The sequence below is a fragment of the Canis aureus genome, chromosome 14, assembly GCF_053574225.1.
Source record: "Canis aureus isolate CA01 chromosome 14, VMU_Caureus_v.1.0, whole genome shotgun sequence".
In the NCBI taxonomy this organism is placed as follows: domain Eukaryota; kingdom Metazoa; phylum Chordata; class Mammalia; order Carnivora; family Canidae; genus Canis; species Canis aureus.
Genome location: NC_135624.1, coordinates 51,506,966 through 51,526,874, shown reverse-complemented (window position 1 = coordinate 51,526,874; position 19,909 = coordinate 51,506,966). Strand labels below are relative to the sequence as shown.

General features: G+C 36.4%; 1 protein-coding gene across 2 annotated transcripts; it reads right to left on the bottom strand.

The window, feature by feature from the left end:
- Positions 1-1,484: 1,484 nt before the first annotated feature.
- EXOC1L (exocyst complex component 1 like) lies at positions 1,485-19,293 on the bottom strand. Of its 2 annotated transcripts, none has more exons than XM_077848068.1 (3): positions 18,843-19,293; positions 8,993-9,123; positions 1,485-3,149 (listed from the first exon to the last, which is right to left on the bottom strand). In XM_077848068.1, the coding sequence occupies exons 1-3, from the start codon at positions 18,961-18,963 to the stop codon at positions 2,883-2,885; spliced, it is 519 nt and encodes a 172-aa protein (XP_077704194.1). In that variant the 5' UTR covers positions 18,964-19,293; the 3' UTR covers positions 1,485-2,882. The 2 variants fall into 2 exon arrangements, with proteins under 2 accessions (XP_077704194.1, XP_077704195.1); XM_077848069.1 differs by lacking the exon at positions 18,843-19,293 and adding an exon at positions 18,595-18,806.
- Between the last annotated feature and the right edge of the window lie 616 nt (positions 19,294-19,909).

The window sequence follows — 19,909 nt, the reverse complement described above, 5'->3', positions numbered from 1 at the left end:
CACCTTCACTATTTTCCATTTTGTACTGCAGCATGGTACTCTATTATGTGTTTGTGCTATAGATTATTCCATTCATATATTATAATATATATTATAATATTCAAATGATGAATATTTGAGCTATTTGAAATGTTTTGCTCTTATAAACAATGTCACATGCCTGTGCATGTGTCATTCTATATTTTTGCTAAAATATCTTTGGATAGAATTCTAGGAAAAAAATAAATTGCTGAGTCAAAGAGTAAATATGTATGTAGTTTTGCAAGATATTGTCAAATTCCTCTCCTACGGGATTTGTACCCTTTTGCATTTCCAATAGCAATGAATGAGAAGACCCATTTTTCCACTTCCAGTGAGATATTGTTAAAGTTTTGAATTTTTGCCTATCTAATAGATGAGAAACAGGGTTATATTGTAGATTTAATTTAAATTTCTCTTATGGGCAAGTTTAAATATCTTTTCATATGTTTAAATGTCATTTGCAATTCTTCTTAATGACATGTCTGTTCATATCATCTTAATTTTTTAGCAAATTGCATTGTTGGTCTTTTTAAAAAAGATTTATTTATATATTTTAGAGAGAGAGAGCAGCGGGGAGGAGCAGAGGAAAAGAGAGAGGGAGAGAAACTTAAGCAGACTCTACACTGAGCATGGAGTGGGATGTGGAGCTCGATCCCATGATCCTAAGATCATGACCTGAGCTGAAACCAAGAGTTGGATGCTTAACCAACTGAGCTACCCAGGTGCCCCTGTATTGTTGGTCTTTTTAACCCCTCAAGTTAAAGAGAACTCCATTTATGAAAAATATTAGTATGTTTGCGTGTTTTCCAGGTTTGTCATTTGTTGTTTGATTCTTTATAGTATTTTTTCATGCAAAGTCATCTTATATTTACGTAGTTAAATTAATCACTTTTTTCTTTATTATTTCTCAATTTAAGTGATAGGTAGCAGTTTTTCCCAATCTCAGTTTATAAAAAAATTCACTCATGTTTTCTTCTAGTAGACTTCTAGTAGATTAAATGTAGTCCTTTTTAACAGCTTTATTGAGATATAATTTACATACCATACAATTCATTCAAAGTGTACAATTCAGTGACTTTTAGCATATTACATTATTATTACTTCTCATGGTGGTAAAATATATATAACATTTTTTGATCATACTGTAAACATACAATTCAGTGGTATTAATTATATGCACAATGCTGTGCAGCCATGACTACCATCTATTTCAAATCTTTTTCTTCATCCCAAACAGAAACTCTGTAAACCATTCAGCAACAACTCCCCATTTTTGCCTTCTTCCAGTCCCTGGTAACCTCCTACCTACTTTCTGTTTCTTGATTTGCCTATTCTATATACTTTATGTAAGTAGAATCATGCAATATTTGTTCTTCTGTGTCTGACATTTCACTTAGCACATTTTCAACATTCATCTATGTTGTGGCATGTATCAGAACATCACTGATTTTTGCAACAGAAAAATATTCCACTGTAGGGATAGACCACATTTAGTGTCTCCATTCATGTTTATGGATATTGGGGTTGTTTCCATCTTTTGACTGTTGTGAATAATGCTACAATGAATGTTGGTGTGCAAACAACTATTCAAGCCCCTGTTTTCAACTCCCTTGAGTATATACTTAGGAGTTAAATTGCTGGGTCATTTGGTAATTCGGTGTTTAGCTTTTGGAGGAAATGTGAAATTATTTTCTATAGTGACTGTACCATTTTACATTCCCACCAACAACATATAAGGGCTCCAATCCTCTGCATCTTAGATAGTACTTGTCATTTTGTTTTTATTTTTGTTTTTAAAGCCATCCTAGTAGGTGTGAAGAGGTATCTCCTTATGGTTTTATCTTATATTTCCTGTGACTAATGATGCTGAGTATCTTTTCTTGTGTTTATTCTATACCTTCTTTGGAGAAATGTCTATTTGAGTCATTTTTGAATTGGGTTGTCTTTTTGATACTGAGTTGTAGGAGTTATTTACATACTCTGGTTATTAAACTCTTATCAGGCACATGACTTGCAAATATTTTCTCCCACTCTGTAGGTTTGTTTTTTACTTTTTTAATAATGTCCTTTGATACAAAAGCAATTTTGATGAAGTCCAATCTGTTTTTTTCTTTTGTTGCCCATGCTTTTGTTATGATAAAAATCCATTGCCAAATCCAAGGTCCTGAAGATTTACCCCTGTATTTTCTTCTAGGAATTTTATGGTGTCAGGTCTCACATTTAAGTCTTTAATTCATTTTAAGTTGATTTTTGTGTATGGTGTAAGATAGGGGCTTCATTCCTCTACTTGGGCATATCCAGTTGTTCTAGTACCATTTGTTGAAGAGATTATTTTTTCCTCTTTGAATGAATTTGGCACCCTTGTCAAAAATAGATGTTTAGATTTATTTCTGAACTCTCAATTCTATCCCATTGGCCTATATGGCTATCCTTATGCCAATACCACACTGTTTTGATTACTGTAGCTTTATAGTAAGTTTTGAAGTTGGGAGATGTGAGTGCTTCAGCTTTGTACTTCTGTTTCAAGATTGTTTGGCTATTCTGGCACCCTTGGAATTCCATATCATTTTGAGGGCTGACTTTTCCATTTCTGCTAAAAAAAAGCTGTTGGGATTTTAACAGAGATTGCATTGAATCTGTAGATTGCTTTGGGTAGTACAGACATCTTGACAATATTACTTCTTCCTATCCATGAATGCAATATTTGCATTAAAACACATTTCACTGCAATTCACAAAGCATCACTTTATTGTCATATAAATAATAGTCATTGATGAAGGAAAAAACGAAATCATGACTATTGATATTTATCTAGGGAACCATTTTCATAGAACACTGATGAAGGAACATGGTATACATCTTCAGAGTGGCAGGGGACACAGGGACAAGCACACCAGATTGAAAGCATAAAAGCATATTCTCATAAGAACCAAACAATCTTTGTTGTTGGAGGACCAAATAGAATCATCATTAATGTAAGTAGAATCAAAATTCACAATCTGTAAGTCCTTCTTAAGATATGCATGATTCAGCTTATTTACAGTTCGAGCAAAGGCATATTTAGAAGCACAACTATATGCTTCCAAACTGTACACTTTCTTGAAGTGCAGATCAAAAAATGGATTGTCCTAGAAAAAAAAGAGAGACATGATTGTTTGTAGCCCGGAAAGTAGCTAAATTTCCTGGGGATTCTCTCATATTCTCTTACATATGCTTATTGATTGTAAAGTATCAGTATCAAACAGATTTCTAAAATCTACAAACGAACTTTCTAAAGCTATTTGATTTAAACATATTGCTTTTAAAGAAAACAATAATATGGAAGATTACTTTGGAAGCATCTGTAACTTTTCAATTATCCAAATAAAACATGCCTCAGAATGCACAGTTATCAAGTCCTCCCAGGGTAGTGAGTTTGAGAGGATACATGGGGATGGAAAAAGAAAATAAATCCCCTTACATACTTCTGGAGTGGAGAAAAGATGTCTCCATTTCCTTCCTAGGAAGTTGATCCCTTGTGCTATTCCAATGGTAGCAGGGGGAACAAACCATAAGAGACTCTTAATTATAGGAAACAAACTGAGAGTTGATGAAGGGGAGTGGGGTGTGGTGACAGGGTAACTGGGTGATGGATGTTAAGGAGGGCACAGGATGTAATGAGCACTGTTGAATCACTAACCTCTACCTCTGAAACCCATAATACATTATATGTTAATGAATTGAATATAAATAAATAATAAATAATAAATAATAAATAATAAATAATAAATAAAAGAAGGGGGAAACACAGGATGGCAAGATTAGCTTTTGCCATACTATATCACCAGCTTGCTGGTTAATAGCAAGTTGATAGCAAAGAATTACCTTTGAAGTTAATAGCTGGGATCATTAAATCATTTGACTGAAAGTGTCAAATTACTCAAGACTGCCTCTATTGATTGCTCTAGGTTGTTGCTGTATTTTTAGTGGAGATGTTTTAAGAACAAGTGGACATCAAACTTCATCTAGGTCCTATCTACTAAAATAACAATAATTGCTGTTACTAAGAGCAGTAACAACAATGCCTTGAATTTATAAAATGCTTTTCAGTTTACAAAACGCTTCCACATTCATTAACTGCCTAACCCCTAACTCTTTTTGAGGCCAGAGGTTTTGAATTATTTATCTTTGTGTTCCTAGTGCTTGTCTATGGCAAATACTAAGTTCTCAACAAATGTGTGTTGAACTGATCAGAAGTAATCCTATAAAAAGAGAAGTGGAGGTAAACATTGCCGTAAATGACAAGGAGGGGGAGAGAGGTGAAACGAGACTATTAATAATTTGTTACCATGTAGTGTGTAAACATTATACAGAAACAGCTTGCACATTTGCATTTTTCTTTTAAATGGGAAAATTCTTGCAAGAGGCAGGAAAAAGAACATGAGTTTTGAAGTTAGATAACCATTTTGACTCTCTGATGTTAACCATGGGCAAAGTACTTATCTAATCTGATCTTTACTTTTCCCCCCATTTTAGGTATGGTTGCTATGAAATGTATATGAGAATAATTATAAAAACTGCATAGTGTAGAGTTTAATAAATAATAGTCCCAAAGCTGCCCTCAAAGGTTGTGATACTGGTGTGAATACTACCTTGCTTCATATCATTAAATAAAAAAAAACAACACAATGCTTTCAAACAAGAATGTACAAAAGTTACATGATTTTAAATGCAGTGTTCCCATGAGCCACACCTTGCAAAATTTTTCCTGGCTGTCATAATTGCAGCATTAACGACACTTCTGCAGGAAATCTCAGTAAAAGGAAATCACACCCATTCCATCACCACAAAGTAATCATGCTCTTTATATCGTTTTCTCTAAAATATTTTATCCTTATCCTGTAGAAAATATCCATTATCCCTTTGGGATACTCAGAGGGGATTATTTTTCTACTTTAAGCTTAGTAATTGATGCCTGAGCAGACATGTACATAGAATACAAGGGCCTCTTTCCCTCTCTTTCTCTCCCTCTCCATTCTCTTGTTCTTTTTTCCATAGAATCCTAGACCTAGAAGAGGGTCTCATGGATCATCCAGTGACCTCTTGCTTAGCTGGGACAATAGTTTCCAGGGAGGTGGAGCCCAGGTCACACTTGTAGTTGGCAGAGCCAGGATAAGAACCAAGATCTCAATCAGCTCAGTCGAATGTTTTGCTATACTGTTCCGCCTCCTGGTACACCATATCACTCTCCAAATCCCCAGTCCTTATGATTTCTGCTTTATAGATTGACTTCAATTTCAATTCCATTGCATTTTAAAGTTGACAATTCTCTGGCTCAAAATTATTCTATTTAAAACCATGTCATTGCTATTGAGAAAAATATAATAAGTGCTGACTTCTGAGGTTTCAATTCCAAGAAAGAAGAGAAGTAGAAATTCTCAGAACAACTGGGATATTTTCATTTCATCCACAGAAAATAAATATTTAAAAGAACTGATTTTTGGATATTATAGGTTTTTTTTTCCTGGCACTTTAGTATTTTAGGTCCTAAAATGATGAGAAAATTAGAAATACTCAACTTCTCTTTTGTTTCTAGTTCACAATCAAAGATGATGATCTTCAACGGGAAAGGGAAGAATCAACAAGGTTGAGATAGAATTAAGGTCAGGAAGGTGAGGAGAAAATAGAGCACAGAGAGCTGCTTCCAGGGAATCTAAGTGACAGGCTTGCTGAATACAACCCCAGGCACTGACCAAGCTTGTAGAAAATCATTATGCCATCAGTAATATTTGAAAACTTGAGAGAAAAATAAGAAAAGAAAAATGAGTGAAAATAGAGGGAGGGATGATTAATTCCTGAACATTGATTTCTTTTTAAAAAATATTTCTTTTATTTATTAAACAGCACAGTAAGATTTTTGTTTTTAGAGAGTGAGAGAGAGTACATGAGTAGGAGGTGGAGAGGGGCAGAGTGAGAGGGAGAGAGAATCTTAAGCAGGCTCCACACTCAGTGTGGATCTTGATGCAGGGCTCAATCTCACAATCCTGACATCATGACCTGAGCTGAAATCAAGAATCAGACGTTGGGATGCCTGGGTGGCTCAGTGGTTGAGCATCTGCCTTTGGCTCAGAGTATGGTCCTGGAGTCCCAGGATCAAGTCCCACGTCAGGCTCCCTGCATGGAGCCTGCTTCTCCCTCTGCCTGTGTCTCTGCCTCTCTCTTGCTCTTTGTCTCTCATGAATAAATAAATAAAATCTTTAAAAAAATTAGATGCTTAACCAACTGAGACACCCAGATGCCCCTTGACATTGATTTCTGATAAAATTCAACGCAGTATAGAAATTTTGGCAAGTACATAAAGGTATAAAGATGAAATAATAACTTAGAATATGTAATCTTATCAAATAGAGATAATTATTGTCAAAATACTGCTTTCTTTCATATATACATATTCATGCATACATATACCTATGTATATTTTTTGTATTCAAATTTAAGGTTTAGATTTCAGTTTTCAATAATATGAAATATTCTAAATATGCAAAATGAGATAATAGTACAGAAAAGTTTTGTATTTGGCTGACTTTAAAAAAACTTACTAAATGATGAACAATTGTGTCCTGAGCCATTCTTATGGATACATGATTTTTAATGACAGTGTCACATTCTACCATATTGATGTGCAATAGTAACTATTTCCTAAATGTTCAACATTTAGGTTGAATGTATTATCAGAAAAATGCTCTGTGAATACTCAGGGGAAAAAAAGCAATGAAATCCAGCATGCTTTCACCAAGAAGTCATGCCAAACATGCAAAATTTTAAAAATAGGATTGATTCCTAGGTGATGATATCAAGACAATAGCAAATAGCATATATTGATTTCAGTAAAGATCATAAGGGCAAAATTCAGGTATTCAGACTAGATAATTAAGTAAGTATATAAGTAAGTATGGCAAAAGTAAGTGCTATGTCTGTCTGTTTCACCGCTGTATCTTCAGAGACTAGTAGAATCTGGTATACCACAAATTCTGGATGAATGAATGAATGAACGAATGGATATATGAATTTGTAGAGATGTTAAACAAGCAGCTCAAAGAAGGCAAATTAATAGATTTCTGGGTAAAGTCTAGCTCCACCCCTGAATAGCTTTGTGACCTTGGGCAAGTCAATTAACTCTTTGAGTTTCGTTTTCCTCATCTGTAAATTGGAAGTAATAACTGAATCTAATTCTATAGGGTTTTGTAATGATTATGTGAAATTATATAAGAAAAGAGCTTCATGTGGTTCCTGGCATGTGATAAGAGTTTACTAAGTGTGAGATGGTAGCAGGGAGCGTTATTACAAGCGGTGGTAATAGTAACTCATCAATTACCTACAGGTTACCAGATGGCACTTAGCTCTGCCTGTCTCATCATTTTTATTATTGATGAATTAAGTCCTACATATTGTGCTCATTAAATCTGCATCATCATACTACAGTGAATATTTGACAATTTGATAGGTGGGAACAATAGGCCAAACTAAGAATATGGTATTCTCTAGGATTAAGAATAAATAAGCTTAAATTCTAATTTATCCAGCAAAACCACAAATACTTATTGAATGCTTAATATCTATAAGGCAGAAGGCTATGATAAAAGATGAAAAGTCATGGTCTCAGTTTTTTAGGTTTCCATCCGGAGGGGAGATAGAGTAAGCCAACTGCAGTTTGTAGAATTATGTCTGTAACACATTTATTCTTCAATGCAAGGGGGGTTTGGGGGAAGGGAAACAAGAGTAGGACTTTACCCAATGGGGAATCTGGGAATGGGGTGAGAGATGGAGGTGACTGGGCATTTTAAACCTTGACAGTCAGCAGTTAAGCACTGATGATATATACGGTTTAAGGAGGAATGACCAGAAATAATGGAGCCAGATCACCAAGGGCCCTAATTTAAATTTTATTCTCTGTAAGTAGAAGCTATGGCAGATCAGGTTAATTGGTAATTCATGCACAAAAGACTTGGAGTTTCAGGTAAGCGTTTAATAGAAATAAAGAATTCAGAACCAAGGAAATACAAGCCAGTCTCACTAATTGTAAAGTATTGTATTTAATTTTGGAAAAGCTGGAGCATTCCAGGGAAGAGAAAATAGTGTGGTGAGGGTGTTGTAGCAATGTCATGGGAAAGAAATCACAACAATGCTACTATTTCTTAGCATTTGTATTGTCCTATCATGTTATCTTATTTGATCTTCATAATGAAAGTTATTTAAAGAATAAAATGAGTACCTTTGACTTAGAAAACCTGAGGGAACATTATAATCATCTTCAAATATTGGAAAGGCTGCTATGTGAAAGGAGGACTGGATTTTTTCTAAGTTGCCCCAAATGGCAAAACCAGAACTGATGGGTGGATGTTAGAGTGAAGCAGATTTTTGGTTAAACATAGCAGGAAATTAAAAATAAAGTATGGCAATTCAGAAATTGAATGGATTTCCTCACATGATAAAAGTTTCCCATCAGTGGAAGAATTCAAGGGGAAACTGAGAAAACCACTCTTCAAGTGGTCAAAGTGAAAGATTGTCATGTAAACCTCCCACACCACCTTTCAAATCTAAGGTTGTAGGATTTCTGGAGGATCAAGTGGCTAACTGACAGTAGTTTGAAGACAATGAGGAAGGAATCTTCAAAATTTAATGGAGGAACTTGGGGAGAGGGTGGTGGTGGAAACATCACATAAAGTTTTAGGATTGACTGGCAGATTGTTCTTAATCTGTTAAGAATCTCTTGGGAAACATGCTTTTAAATTTAATAGACAAAAATTCAAACTTCAACTTAGAAAAATGGAACAAAAAACCCAGTGGATTATCCCAGCAGAATAACCCATACCACTAAAGAACAATATGTCATCTTAACAGTATATGCCAAGAATAATATGAAGTAGGACATTGAACATAAAGATTTCTAGCATATTGATCCCACATCTCCCTTACAAAACATAACACTTACGGTATCTGCTTCTTTTCCATCAATCATCTGCAGATCGTTCAAAGACCACTTTTTTGTTACTTCATATTTTTCATCTAAACCTATTCTGTAGTGTTTCACCATAATTATTTTTACTTCTTCATTTTTCGTCACTGTAGGACAGAAAAACACTTAGTTTACATGAACTCTTGGAATAAATTATTCATCAAGTTATTTTATTTTTTTGTACTTTTAGGGATTTATGTACCTTCTTTTCATATAATGAGTTTAAGCCTACATCCTATCTGTACCCCAATTATAAAGCCTGACATATCTAAACCTTCATGAGTATGCTCTCTAATTTGCTCCATATGTTAATTTAATTTTTACTACAACTGTGTTTACATGCTGCCGTGGAAATTTCTGTCAGATGGAACACTGAGCTATGTGCTTTCAGCTATGAGCTTTGTGGTGGAGAATGGGATTCGACTCATGGCAGGAAATAAGAGGCTTAGTGTTAGCATACAGTCAGTGCCAAAGTATTTACCAGAACAAATTGGAATTTTAATTTATGACAATATGGAAAGTGAGGTCAGGAAAGCAAACATTTCTGCTCACACAGCAACACAGGGTTGAAGAGTGATCATACAAATACAGGTCTGTATGTCTTCTAAACATACTGTACTGAACTGTCTTCTAAAGTTGCTGTGAGAATTTTGACATACAAGTACTTGCATCATAGCTACGATTGACCTGTTTGATTTTGTTTGAGATTTTTTTTGTTTGAGACTTTTAATCTTCTTTAGCATGTCTCCAAATATTAGCATTCAAAGTGTGCCATCAAACAAAAAGCTTTAGTACTATACTTTGAAAGGCAAGAGAAAACCATGGCTTATTTGATGTGAACAAAGTGAGGGAAATAATTTCCCGGCCTTAAAATCCTTAATCTCATACGAACACATCAGAAGAATCAATATTTGATGTTAGAGCTCCTGAAATGAAAATTATCAGTGAATAAATAAAGGGGGTATTTACTGAGAATCTGCTATTTACCTGATAGAACTATTACAGATGCCAGAGGTGATACAAGGATGAAACATGGTCCCTGCCCTCTAGAAACTATGATTTTGTTGAGGAGACAATGCTAACATGCATGAGTCACATAAAATATATAGTTATGACATACAATGCTATATAAGTATATTATAAAGTAGTGGCAATTGGAATTGAATATCTGGAAACTTCTTTCAAGATGGATGATGTCACTTAGAGAGTTGCAAGCCAGTTCTGTCCTCTAAGAGTGAGACTGGAATTTGAGGAACTCTCTTTTCATTCTGGAAAGTACCACTCTGGCATGTCCTCTTGGTTAAGAAGATATAAAGCAATACATTATGATATAATGCTAGATAAGCAATGTGCAACAAACTATATGCTCACCAGGAGTTCTGAGGAGGGAGAGGATTGGAATAGTTAAGGAAGGAATAGTGGGAGAAATAAAATTTGAGAGAGGATTTAAAATGAGTCCTGTTTGTGAAGGCAAGGATGATACTGAGAGTGTTTCCAGGTGAAGGACAGCATGAGGAAATTAATGACAGAGAAGCTGAGACTCATCAAGAGAATTAGAGAAAGTGGACTATATAGATTGGTGGGTGTTAGGATATGGTGGGCAATAGGACTGACTATGTCGAGAAGACTGTGAAAATGTTTTGAAAGCCTCTGGATTTGCAAAGGGACAGAAACCACTGAGGAGTTGTGATATTTGGATCCTTCCTCTAGTAGAAGGGATGGCTTGCTGGTCTGGACTGTGAGGGCTCCAGAATTGGGGCTGGTGAATGGAGTAATTATCCTCTGAGGGCGGAAGTGATACTGAAATTAAGGCCACCAGTTGATCTTAGAGTTGCTCAGTGAGTTTGATCCCATAGAGAAGGAATCTGATCAGGCTGACAAATCTAAGAGGTCATTCTGTCAAGTGTTCAGTGAAAGCTCATACAGTGATACATATTCAATAAATCCTCTTCCCTCCCTGAACAGGAGGCTAGTACAGTGGTGCCCTGTTAAAGGAGTGTTTTTTTTTGGGGGGGGGGAGGAGTAGGGATGCACAAGATACACTGAAGAAGGAGAAAAGAAAGGAGGACTGGAGATCCCTAGAAAAGGCAGTGAGGCTTACTGGGCTCTGGCTTTAGACATTTCAGATTCAAATCATGGACACCACTACTTAGAGTGTGGTCTGAGGAAATGACTTCACACCAGAGAGATTAAGCCTCCTTCTGCTCACGTTGGAAAGCACATCAGACTTCTACAAACTCAGAGGGTTTAAAGATTAAAGATAAGCTAGATAAATGAGGTAGGATAGTGCCTGGTTTGCAGTAAGTGGTTAAGTGTTTTATCTCATTTGTTTTAAGAGACTGTTGTAATCTAGGCATAGGATGTGAGCAATGGAATAGACATGGCAAATCTAAGTAAGATTTCAAATAAGGCATTGACAACACTTGATGGAAACCCATACAGGAAAGTATGGAGGGTAAACTGGTTGGGAACAATGATGATTGGTTGATTTATATCTTTACTTTTCATTTATTTTTTAAAAAAGGATTTTATTTATTTATTTGAGAGAGAGAGAGAGAGCATAAACAGAGGGAGGGGGATGGGAGAGGGACAGAGGGACAAGAAGACTCCTGCTCAATGCAAGGCTTGATCCCAGGACCCCCAGATCATGACCTGAGCCAAAGGCAGATGCTTAACCCACTGAGCCACCCAGGTGCCCCTATTTCTCTTTTTAAAAATATTTTATTTATTTATTTATTTATTTATTTATTTATTTATTTATTTATTTATGGGAGAGAGAGAGAGCATGCATAAGTGGATGAAGGGAGAGGCAGAGGGAGAGGGAGAAGCAGACTCCTTGCTGAGCAGGGAGTCCAATGCGATGTGGGTGCTTGATCACAACCTGAGCTGAAGGCAGACACTTAACCAACTGATCCACCCAGGCACCCCATGAGTTTACTTTTTGACATACAGACAAGGTATCCATAAATGATCTCAGAAGAGAAGGAGGTGGAAGTTTATAATTTAGGAGTAGAGATACAGAATAAGGCTTTTTCTGTGTGAACAGTTTTCCAAGACAAGTTTATAGGGAAAAGAGCAGAGGAAAGAGGCAAGATGGAGCAGAAAAGAAAAAGGTGCCAGCAGAGAGGTCTGGGAGGAGACAAACCCAACAATGCAGTGCCATGGAAATCAAGAGGACAGAGAATTTTAAAACTTGGAAACCATCCTGTGAAGTCACTTTGTTGGAGAAAGCAGAGTTCAGACCTGGCACTGAATCTGACTTAGGGAATACCATTTATTTCTTTCCTGAGGGCAGTTTCTCTGGAATGGTGAGGGCAGAAGACAACTTGTAGACGACTCCTTCTGCACGAATACTGAGTGCATACTGTGTGCCAGTTCCAGGGTTAGGTAGGATTGAAACAAAAAATAGGAAAAGACTAAAGGCTATGATTTAGATCACATACTCCAAGAGTTTGCAAGAGGAGGGATTGTATATTCTGGGGGACAAAGGGAGTGACTGAAGGGCATGTCCTTGAGAGGACCCGGACAGGAGATCTTAACTCAATCTCAAAAAACTGTCCCAGAGTCTGTGAGACTCCTAAAACTGTCTGCAAAAATTGGTGGGTTTCTGCCTATGTGCTTTTCTCCAGCTCTAAGAAAGGTTCATTTCCACTGGTCTAGATGTTAGCTTTGGGAAGAGGAAATGATTAGAAAGGAAGCTATTAGGAAGGAAGCATGGAATGTCGAAGTGGAGGCGGAGTTGATTCTGTTAGACTTATTCAGGACAAGATCTTGAGGGCAGTTCCCTCCATTAAGAGGCAGTTGTATCTGTTCAGACAAAGGCTCTACCTCAGAACCAAAGGACAATGTTCTTGTTCTGACTAGCTGTCTCACTTGCTACTTAGGGTGTGGGAGAGAATGGGTATGGGAAGAAATAACTGGATACTATGTGAAAATGTAATCTGAAGCAAATTCCTCTGCTTCATCTACATGTTATGATAGTTAGCCAATTGCCTATAGGCTGATTCATTTCATTAATTTGATAAATATTAGAGTTCCCCTTTTGTACAAAGCCCTGTGCGAGGCATGAAAAAAATGAATTCCCATAAGGCACCAATCTTGCTCTCACTGAGATTACAGGGGGTATGGACTCAGAAAAAATGCATAATCACAGTGCCATGAATGAGGCACAGACAGGGTAATATAGGAAAATGGAGCAGGGACATCTTCATCCAACTGGTGGGGTCAGAGAGAGCTTCTTGAAGGGGGGTAATCTGAGTTGTAAGGGGCAGTGAGAGCAGAATAAAGAAAGGACTAGAGGAACTTCTGGAACAGCATGTGTACAAAAGCATGAAATACTTGACCCTTTTGAGTCATGACAGGTATTTGGTATTGTTGGCATGAAATGTGAGGGTGGGTAGATTGTAGGAAGCAGGTTAGGCAAGAGGTCTGGAAGGGTCTAGAATCCTAGGCTAAAGAATTCAAATATTATCCTGAAAGGTGTGTGTATGGAGGGGTAGCTTGGGAGGAGGGTTGTCCCTGAAGAAGTTTAAGGGATAACTGAGCTTTAAATTCTAGAAAATTTTCTTGAGGAGTTCTATAAAGGATTGAGAGAGATGTTAAGAAGGTAGGATCTACCAGTTATCGAGTTTTTTTACATTAATGATTACTGTCCTAACTAACACTGAACTAAGAAAATAAGCACACTTTAAAAGTTAACCTTTTGATACAATGATGTAGCAAGAAACAGTACAGACTCCGAATTTGGCAAAAGTAGCCTCCTTTGGAGTCAAGGAGACTCCAAGAATTTTCTTTAGCCAAGAGTCAAAGAAGTTTACTCATGCTGGAGTGGACCCAACCCCTGATTTTCACACTTGGGCTCTGCTGCCAGCTAAAACTCAATGGCCATATCCACACTAACGCAGCAGCAAAGTGGAAACTCATCACATTGTCTTAAAACAGAAATGTGTTTATATAGTCAAAGTGTTAGAGAGGTGATTTTAGTAACATCAGAGGGGCCATTATGTAATTATGATTTAGTGAGTAATATCTATAGACTCATGGAATTTCAGAATAACCTGCTCAAGTATTAATACTTTAGTTAGCGTTTTCAGAATTACAGTCTTAAGTTTATGCCAACCATTTATTTTCACTTTTAATTTCAAAAGAAACACTCATTAATAACTGCCTCTCTTACCATGGCAAAATAGTCACTGTAATTCATAAGGCTAGATGGAAAGAAGATTGGCTAATTCCACCAATATGATTTTGCAGAATAGAGGAAAAACGATAGCTCACAAATAAACTACATAGAAATGCTTTAAATAAACAGATGACTGTTATTTTATAATCTTAGTATTACATAATTGTTTTCATCATTGAAACTAAATAATATGAAGAAACCACCATGAGATATCAAAGATAGGAAGCCTCAGTGAAAATGTTTCAATATATTGATGATGTCTTGGGGTCATTGAGAACACTATTATTGATTTCACTAACAAAGCAATTTTCAAGGGACACCTGGGTGGCTCAGTGGTTGAGCATCTGCCTTTGACTCAGGGCATGATTCCGAGAGCCTGGGATCGAGTCCTGCATCGGGCTCCCTGCAGGGAGCCTGCTTATCCTTCCGCCTGTGTCTCTGCCTCTGTCTCTGTGTCTCTCATGAATAAATAAATAAAATCTTTTAAAAATTCTCAAATATATTTTTTCTAGAAATATTTTTATAACATCAATTCTTGGGCTATACTGAGTACTATAGATTGAATGTTTATGTCTCCTCCAAAGTTTATTTTTGAAATCTTAACCCCCAAAGGTGATGGTATTAGCAGTTGGGGACATTGGGAGGTGATTTGGCATCAATACACTTATACAAAGACTCCAGAGAGATCCCTTGCCCTTTCCACCATATAAGGTTACAGAAAGATGGTGATCTCTGAGGAGGTGGTCCTAACCAGACACTGAATCTACTAGTGCTATGATCTTGGACTTCCCAGTTTCCAAAACTGTGAGAAATAAATGTTTGTTGTTTATAAGGCTTGTTAATTTATTCTTATTTGACACTCTCTCATTGTTACTATTCTTACCATAAATAGCTTGACAAAATTGTTAGATTCCCTGGTTCACAGAGAAGTTCTGTTCTGACATTAAAATGTAATATGGGGGCAGCCCGGGTGGCTCAGCGGTTTAGCGCTGCCTTCAGCCCAGGGTGTGATCCTGGAGACCCGGGATTGAATCCCACGTCGGGCTCCCTGCATGGAGCTTGCTTCTCCCTCTGCCTGTGTCTGTGCCTCTCTCTCTCTCCTCCCGTGTCTCTCATGAATAAATAAATAAAATTTTTAAAAATAAAATAAAATGTAATATGTATGGATAATTTATAATACCATTCTCATAATTCTAGAAAATGCTATTTATTTTAAAATTAATATTTATAAACAAAAATGTTTTCCTAAGTATATGAGAATATTTAAAATAATCTGTATCTGAATATGCATATAATTTTATTTATAAAATGTATAACAATATTTCAATTTTCATTATGTATTAAATATAATGCTTATATATGTTTAGTGTGTATTGTTTTTATTATAAATATATATAGTATATACTATTTATACAAATATATTTCAGCATGTTATCACAGTAAATTAATTTTTCCATATATTTAAAAATATAATCCTACCTCTTATTTTATTTTTTTTGAACATAATTTATCATATTTGTTTTTTTCCTAGTTAGGATTTAACAGGAGAGCACTATGTGCCTATGTGGGTGTTATTATTTCCATTTCAGAGATGATAACACTGAGGCCAGAGTGGTTTATTACCTTGCCCCAAATTTCACAGCTGGCAGGTGGACAAAGTAGAGCCAGGTTTTATACCATGTATGTCTGATCTCGAGCATTCTAGAATCCATTCTAGCATGTCCTGCTACTTCCCTATTAATTATGGTGAATGCTGGATGTACTATTTCAATCCTTTGGAATATCTTTAATTTATTTGCACCCATCATTGCACAAGTGACTTTTCCCTTTCTAGTGCCTGTGTATAAAAGGGCTCCTCCATCCTCTATAAGAAGATGACTTTAACTGATAGGGATAACGATGTTCGAGGCTAGGGGAAGCTAATCTCAAGGAGAAATGACCATGCAAACTCTTGAGTTGGGAAGAGACTGAGGTGCCAGGAAATCCTCAATGTAAATCCTAGTAAATACATAAAGGGAGATTGGGTTTAGGACATCTGATTTTTGACATCAATCAGGTAAGGTATCAAGATACAGTAAATCACAGTCATTTGGTTGTGAGACTCCTACAAAAGACAGATTCTAATCAGATAAATAGAAATTTTAACTTATCTAAACATACTTTTCTTTAGTTTGAAAAATGCCTGATGGAATTCAGCTGCTCTAGCCTTTGGTTCTTAAAATTTAGAACTGCTAGATTGTAGGATATAAAGAGAAAATTGTAACCATCAGTCTCTACTCTGTGAAGGTGGCCAACATTCAAAATCGGGAGTTACCTGCCTTAATAATTGTAATATGACCTGTTGGATTCATATCAATAGAAATCTACTGAGTAAAGCATGATCAAAGATTAAAGTCTATCAGTCATCACATTGACTTCATTTTCAATTACCATTCTGCCTCAATGTACTTGAAATGGTCATAAAGAGATGTTACATTTAGGATAAGTGCTCTCAAATTGATGGATGTGATATAGAGGAGAGTTATGAAAAATTAGTGAATAAGTATCAGTTATAATGTTAACTTTTATCTGAAATATCACAATCTTGCTTTCTCTTCACATCTGAGAGGACCTTGTTTTTTTCTTCCTTACTTCTTACAGAAGAGAATCATTGAATTTTACTAATTAAAATGATCACCTACTCTCCTTGGTCATTTTCCAGATGAGAAAATTGAACCCTAAAGAAGTTGCTTTCATACATGCTAACAATGTTAACCCCTTGACCTTCTGATCCGTGTTAAAATGATTCAGGTCATTTGTGAAAAAAGACAGCAGGTAACCCCCGTGCACAGTATCTTTCTTACAACTCAGGGATAACAGAAAAAAAAAGACATTATCCATTTCTAAAAGTTTAATTCTAGGGGACTTTTTTTTATAATGCCATATAGGACAAGTTTAGTTAATTATAGATTTGAAGAGAGGAATTAAGATATATTTGGTTAAAAAAAAAGATATATTTGGTAAGTTAGATTTATACATTGCTAGGATTTTATTTTTATAAGTTTAAAAAATTACTTGCATACTAATGTTACATGATGAGTAACTAACTTTATAAAGAGGATCATTATTAGTAACAAAATTATTAAATATTAATGTTGGAATAAGCATCTTCTCTAATATATTAAGTCAAAATACTTAAAGATATAGTGATTTCATGGTTAGGATGCAATATAGTTTCTAAAATTCTTTCATTTGACTTTTTTCCATAACTTGCTTTCTTTCTTTTTCCTGGCCAGTTAAGTTTTTTACCTTGCTAGTACGCCAAGTTCTCATACTTTGTATTTATATAGCAACATATGCTAGGTAAAGCATTAGGTAAATATTAGTATGCTTATTATTGAGTAAATATTATTCTTTTTTTTTATTTATTTATGATAGTCACAGAGAGAGGGAGAGAAAGAGAGACAGGCAGAGGGAGAAGCAGGCTCCATGCACCGGGAGCCCGATGTGGGATTCGATCCCGGGTCTCCAGGATCGCGCCCTGGGCCAAAGGCAGGCGCCAAACCGCTGCGCCACCCAGGGATCCCCTAAATATTATTCTTTTTAGGATTGATAGAATTTTTTAAAGTTCTTAGCCATTTTATTTAAAGCTGTTTTGCTTCCCTTACAATACTTGATCTTGACAATTTTAGAGTCCTTCTGAGGCAATTATCAGGAAGAGAATAATAATAAGTTGTTTTCTGAAAATGCTGAGGTGTGTGCCTTAAAAAAGAAAGTCCACAAAGAACACTTAGAGTTTCTGAGCTCCTTCCTCCTAAGCCCCTGAGAAGTAGTAAAAGGCATGGATTGGAAAAAGGGAAAGCTATATATTAAATTCAGTAATGGCATAAACATTTCTGTCTAAATTCAGCACAAACATTGCAGGTTAGGCAAATCATAATTAAATGCAAAAGCCTATTCTCACATATGGATAATTTTCGTGCATTTTAAGAACATGAGGGAGAATCTGTATTTAGTTAAATAGTTTAGAGAGCAGCCTCTTATCCTTAAAGTTCCCACTTCATGAACTAATTTCTATGATTAAAGTATTGTTTCTGCAAGCATACTTCCTAGAAGAGAAAGAATTTTTAGAAGATCATTTCTCTTTTCAAAATAAACCACTAGGAAGTCTAAGTAAGCCCTTAAAAGAAAATCTAAGGTCTTCTTTTCTTTCTTAGCATGAAAAGACAGAATCTTAGTTATCTAGGCTGGTTGGAAATAGAGCTGAATAACTCAATTCTCCAGTGTATTTAAAAACATACAGAAAGCTCTCTGTTGAATTTTTAAAAATGGGCTCTTACACATTAAGGTTGCATACCATGCAAGTGAATTAAATAAAGGCTTGGAGACAAAATAATCAAAGCAGGAAAATACATACCCAGTTTTCTTCTGAACAATCCACCAAAATATTCTTAATACAATATTATTTTTCTGTCTTCAATTTTAGCACTGAAAATAAAATGCAGTGGAATCCAAATTCCCAAACTTGGCATAATTAAGCTCTATCACCTGAAGATACACGTGTTGTTACCATTCAGGAAAATAAATACAAAAATGTCCTTCTACCACCCAAGGCTCTTGTGGAGTTATTTACATTTTGAAGTGATAACAGAAAGAACAGATTACCTGACACGCAGAGGTAATACCTGTCCTGGACCGAGAACTCTATTTCAATAAACTCGTAGAGATTCTGTGAGAGTGGCTTAAACAGTTTCTTCTCCAAGTCCTCCTTCACCAATGATGACATTTCCTCCAGTTCCACTTGGCCTGATGTCTTGGCTCCAGATCACCCTTTGCTCTCCTTTGGCTCCCTAGATTTCTTGTTTGGGTTTGCACCTCCCAGCCCTCACTCTCTTAACTTCTCATTCCCAGCCAGACCCAGGCTCTGGGAGGCGGTCTGCGTGGTCAGACCCCTCACTGCGGTGCGTGCCCAGTGGCAGCGGCAGCAGCAGCCCAAATCCAGCTGCAGCACTCGCCCCACCGGCAATCCTCAGCATCCAGGCTCAAGAAGGCTGCTCTCTGGAGCTCTCCTGTGGTTTGCTGATGGGGAACACATTTCTGAACACCAGCAGCTATACTTGTGGAGTCCCTTGCTTTTTCTAGTCTAGTAGCGTTTTCCCCTTTCACATCACTCTGCAGAGGAAGACCAACGGCTTCAGCTTGATTCCATTATATAAATCAGCTGTCTGGCTCTATTGATTGGGATCATCTTCCATTAAGAACTTCGCTATCATCGGCAGGAGACAAAGCACCAGGGCTTGCTCCTGACACTTCCAACAAGTCTCTTGCCCTCCTTCTTTCCCTTCCTGCAATTCATCAGACCTTTGCTACCATGACAGTCAGCACCAATTCCTGTGTCCAAATAATTTTTTAAATGGGCTCACTTTGATGTTGTTTATTCTCATACGCACAAATAAAAATTTATTAAGGTATTTACGGGGGCAAAGCTTTATATTTGTTTCTTGGGAGGGTGAATTTTCTATCCCCAAGGAGCTCATAATCTAATCGAGATGACTACCAAATAATTAGCATGAATGTTTAATTAGCATAAATGGCACAAAAGAAAACATAGAAAAGATATTTGTACCTGAAAAGTATCAGAGGAGGTGCTATGGGAGAAGCTCTGGAACTTGAAGAATGAGGGAAAAGTATCAAAGTGGAGGGGAAGGAGCCTATTCCACAGACCAGACACT

Coding starts and splice junctions, on each gene's coding strand:
- EXOC1L (XM_077848068.1), bottom strand. CDS start 18,963: ATGTCATCATTGGTGAAGGAGGACTTGGAGAAGAAACTGTTTAAGCCA. Junction 9,124..18,842: donor GTATTACCTCTGCGTGTCAG/GTAATCTGTTCT, acceptor TCTGTCCTACAG/TGACGAAAAATGAAGAAGTA. Junction 3,150..8,992: donor ATGGAAAAGAAGCAGATACC/GTAAGTGTTATG, acceptor TTTTTTTTCTAG/GACAATCCATTTTTTGATCT.